The following is a 5,014-nucleotide window of genomic DNA, read 5'->3' on the forward strand; positions in this document are numbered from 1 at the left end:
CCACAGGCGCCGAGCCAATTATTATTATTTTTAAAAAATCTGAGTTCATTAGCTTTTTGTCTTTGGTACTTTCTGGTGACAATAGCCTTAAAGTGAGGCTCATGATCTATCACACATTATCTTTTTTTTTTTTTTTTTTGAGACAGAGCCTCAAGCTATCACCCTGGGTAGAGTGCCGTGGCGTCACAGCTAATAGCAACCTCCAAACCCTATGCTTAAGTAATTCTCTTGGCTCAGCCTCCCAAGTAACTGGGACTATAGGCGCCCACCACAATGCCTGGCTATGTTTTGGTTATAGTTGTCATTGTTGTTTGGCAGGCCCGGACTGGATTATAACCCACCAGCTCTGATGTATGTGGCTGGCATCTTAGCTGCATGAGCTACAGGTGCTGAGCCTTTTTTTTTTTTTTTAATTGAGACAGAGTCTCACATTGTTACCCTTGGTAGAGTGCCGTGGCATCACAGGTCATTGCAACCTCAAATTCTTGGGCTTAAGCGATTTTCTTGCCTCAGCTTCTTAAGTAGCTAGGACTATAGGTGCCTACCACAACGCCTGGCTATTTTTTTGTTGTAATTATCATTGGCGTTTGGTAGGCCTGGGCTGGGTTTGAACCTGCCAGCTCTGGTGTATGTGGCTGGTGCCCTAGCCACTGATCTATAGGCACTGAACCAATCACAGATTATCTTACTGATCCTGAAAAGAAGCCTGCTTCCCATTTTGGTTCAGGCTAGAGAAACATTCTTGACCATTGCTAAGAGTCTCCTTACTATAATACTTGTGCAAGTGATCCTTAAAATAAGTAAGAGCCTCCTTAGCCCTCCATCTCAATTACCCTTGTCATATAGAGTACAAGGAAACCTGTGATTCATATTTTTCTGTGGATTCTGATTTAAGCCTAAACCAAGCCTGTGGTCCAACTCTGGTTTGTTCAAGAGCAGCATTGTCCACTGACACTTTCTGTGGTGGAAGGAATTTTATGTCTATGCTGCCTCCAGTGTAACTGCTAGCCATATGTGATAGTAAACATTTGACATATGGCTAAGTAACTGAGTTTTTTAATTGAATTTAATTTCAACCTACTGACCGTTCAGTGGGCCTATGTGGCTAGTGGCAGCAGTGTCGGGCAGCACGGCACTAGAAGACTGGACTTTCTGGTAGGTGGCATTGCTGTTGCACCTGTGACCCTCCCCAGGCAGGGTCTGGAAGGTACTGAATTTTGGGGAATTGCTTGAAGTGACTTTGATACTGTCACAGTCTCTTAAATGATTAGAGCCCTCTTTTGTGTGTTTATGTACACATAGGCCTCTTTGGATCATCCCTCAAAGAAGGAATTTGCTTTCAGTTTTCCCTTTTCCCCCTTAGGACTGGTGGAAAGTGGAAGTGAATGATCGTCAGGGATTTGTGCCAGCTGCATATGTGAAGAAATTGGATCCAGCCCAGTCAGCCTCCCGGGAGAACCTTCTGGAAGAGCAAGGAAGCATAGCACTTCGGCAGGAACAGATTGACACTCAGTAAGGGTGACATAGTTGGCCACACAGGGCCAGAGGCTTACTTTGCCGTTCTGGTCGGCCAAGCCTTCAGGCATGTCCTCAGGCTTCTGGACCCATCTGCTCTCCTTCTCTTTCACCAGGTCACGTGTAGCCCACAGACCCATGTTGGAGTCTGAAATCCCTAACTGACACCTTATTTTCCTTTGTTTTATTTTTTTCTACCAGTGTTCCTGAGTTTCTTTTCCTAAACAGAAATGTTATAATCATTGCCATTTTAACCTTTGCCTTTGAAATGGTTTGAGATGCTTTTTGAAATGACATTTTCACCCTACTGCTATATCCCTTGGAAAGGTTGCAGAGAGAGCTTCTCTTTCTACCATGGCTTTCTGTTCTGAGAATGGGGTTCCTCTTCTGTAGACCAGCTCTGTCCTCTTCTCTGTAGTCAGGCCACCATGTTGACCTGTTCCCTCCTTTAGGGCTTTTCCTTCTATGTAAGTGAAATCAACAGCTTTGGACACTTGGGAAATATCTAGAAAATGCTTTCCCACTAGAGTTTAGGTGGAATAATGGAATTTTTCTGACCCCAGTGAACTCAAAAGGATCAGAGTTATTTGTGCATTTGTAGATTTTGTGCTGTTAACATAGGATAAGGGGTTTGGGGTTGTGTTCTTGCCAATGACCTGAGGCATTAATATGAGAACAAAAAAGTAGATCAAATATGTGGCTACATTGCTTATTAGCACTGAGTAAAATCTCTCTCTAAGGGCAGTCCATTGTTCCCTGGCTATGCTCTGTGAGGTTACCAGTCATTATTTACAGTACAGAAAAATCTGCCTTAAACATGGTAGACTTGTCAGGAAAATGAAGGTGAACTAACCCTCTAATTTAAATTTTCTGCTCTTTCATTACTGTGATTTCATTCATGGCCTTGCCTGCTTGAATGACCCCTTAGTCTTTCCCACTTTACACATCCACCATCCTGGCACCTATTGGAGCTGCCGCTTTGATCCCTGTGGATTAATCCCACTAATTTGTGCATGCTTTTGCTGTGCCCCCTCTGTGCAGGACACGCATAACTAAGGAGGCCGGCAGTGTATCTCTGCGTATGAAACAGGTGGAAGAACTGTGAGTAGGCTGAGAGCCTTGCTAAGCACCCCACGTTCACTGCTACCCCATCCATTCTCCCTCTGCCGCTTCTCTCCAAGGCCCATGTTCATCCAGAAAGTTGAGGTGGTGGGAGGAACTACATGTCTGCGCGGCAGCTTTCCTGCACAGGGAGGTGGTGGTGGTGCAGCCACCTCAGCTGGTGACTGCTTACCTCTTTGGTTGCTTGAATATGCAGCTGTGTGTTCAGAGTGGTGTTGGGTCCCCTCCTATTGGTTGTTGTGGTGGACCAGCCACTATTAGCAGCAAGCTGAAGGCCATTCTATAGTTTTCCTTAATAGGAAGAAAATTATATACCTTTCTTTAAAGTGTTAAAGTGCTCTGATTCTTGGCAGCTCATTTTTTGTTTCAGTTTGAGAAGCTTAGTTTTGATGGTGATTCTAGACTTTTATTTTATTTTATTTTTTTGAGACAGTTTCATTATGTCGCCCTCAGTAGAGTGCTGTGGCATCACAGCTCACAACAACCTCAAACTCAGGCTCAAGCAATCTTCTTGCCTCAGTTTTTCTTTTTTTTTTCTTTGAGACAGAGTCTCATTATGTTGCCCTGGTAGGGTGCTATGATATCACAATTCATAGCAACCTCAAACTCTTGGGCTTAAGTAATTCTCTTGCCTCAACTGCCCAAGTAGCTGGGACTACAGGTGCTCCCCACAACACCTGGCTATTTTTTGGTTGTAGTTATAGTTGTTTGGCAGCCCCAGGCTGGGTTCAAACCCGCCAGCTCCAGTGTATGTGGCTGGCGCCTTAGCCGCTTGAGCCACAGGCGGCAAACCAGTTTTTCTATTTTTAGTAGAGACAGGATCTCACGGTGGCTCATTCTGGTCGCAAACTCATAAGCTCAAGCAGTCCACCCGCCTCAGCCTCCCAGAGTGCTAGGATTACAGGCATGAACCACCATGCCTGCCCTATAGTTTGTCATTTTCATGTCTTCAAAGATAGGAGTTCAATCTTTATTGTTTTATAAACACTAAATATCCATCAGGTTTTTTTTTTTTTTTTTTTGCAGTTTTTGGCTGGGGCCAGGTCTGAACCCACCACCTCCGGTATATGGGGCCAGTGCCCTACTCCTTTGAGCCATAGGCGCCACCCTATCCATCAGTTTTTCTTAAGATAAACCTTCCATGTAACAAAATGATACAGATACTGTATAAATATAGACATAAACTTCTACCAATATCCACCTGCCCGGGTGCATGGCTCACGCCTGTAATCCTAACAGTGTGGAGGTTGAAACAGGCGGATTGCCTGAGCTCATGGGTTAGAGACCAGCCTAAACAAGAGCAAGACCTTGTCTCTAAAATAGCCAGTCAGCTTGGCGCCTGTAGCTCAAGCAGCTAAGGTGCCAGCCACATACACCTGAGCTGGCGGATTTGAATCCAGCTTGGGCCTGCCAAACAACAATGACAACAATAACCAAAAAATAGTGGGGCACTGTGGCAGGTGCCTGTAGTTCCAGCTACTTGGAAGGCTGAGGCAAGAGAATCACTTAAGCCCAGGAGTTGGAGGTTGCTGTGACCTGTGACGCCATGGCACTCTACCCAGGGTAACAGCTTGAGGCTCTATCTAAATAAATAAATATAGCTTGGTGTTGTGGTGGGCACCTGTAGTCCCAGCTACTCAGTAGACTCAGACAAGAGAATCACTTTGAGCCCAGGAGTTTGAGGTAGCTATGAAGTATGACGCCAGCAGTCTACTGAGGGTGACAAAGCAAAACTCTTTCCCAAAAAAGAAAGAAAGAAACGTCCAGCTGATCCACAGATATAGACATCCTACATCGGCTGTTTTAAAGCTCAGCGTCCTTTCCCCCACCTCACTTCCCACCTGGAGGCTTCTCAGGAAATTATAAAAGAAGAGAATAAAAACTCTCTGTGTACATCCTGGCCAGCAAGTTCATCTCATCTCAGCTATAGTCGCATGAACCCTGTGTTAGTTAGTGCTAAGCGCTTGGTCTCAGTCTTTGTGGTTGTGATGGTATAATTGCAGCACTGACCTTGGGATAGGTGTACCTGGCTATTCTGGCTGTCTTGCTGTGAAGAAGACAGTGTACACTTATCCCTGAGATGATGTGGGTCCCTGGGGTCTTTGTCTTCATATGCGTGCTGGACTTTGTCACTAGGGCATCATCATTCCACACTCCTAGCCTTGGATCCACACCTGGGAGACATCTAGTGGTTTGCCCATGTGTTAACATCTGTAGGATGCTAACTGCCTTCCTTGCCCCTCTTGTCACTCTGTTGAATTACATTAGATACCATTCTCTTCTGGAACTGGGCGAAAAGCGGAAAGGCATGTTGGAGAAGAGTTGTAAGAAGTTTATGTTGTTCCGTGAAGCAAACGAACTACAGCAGTGGATCAAT

General features: G+C 45.1%; 1 protein-coding gene across 1 annotated transcript in view; it reads left to right on the forward strand.

Annotated features, from left to right (window-relative positions):
* SPTAN1 (spectrin alpha, non-erythrocytic 1) overlaps positions 1–5,014 on the forward strand; it is an 89,219-nt gene that overhangs the window by 42,273 nt on the left and 41,932 nt on the right. Inside the window, 3 exon segments of the mRNA XM_023510575.1 lie at positions 1,364–1,512; positions 2,557–2,616; positions 4,906–5,014. The exon segment at positions 4,906–5,014 is cut by the window's right edge and continues 1 nt beyond it. Of these exon segments, the coding sequence (XP_023366343.1) occupies positions 1,364–1,512; positions 2,557–2,616; positions 4,906–5,014 (318 nt within the window).

This window comes from Otolemur garnettii, unplaced genomic scaffold (assembly GCF_000181295.1).
Source record: "Otolemur garnettii isolate 467f Iridium unplaced genomic scaffold, OtoGar3 scaffold00014, whole genome shotgun sequence".
NCBI classification, from domain to species: Eukaryota; Metazoa; Chordata; class Mammalia; order Primates; family Galagidae; genus Otolemur; species Otolemur garnettii.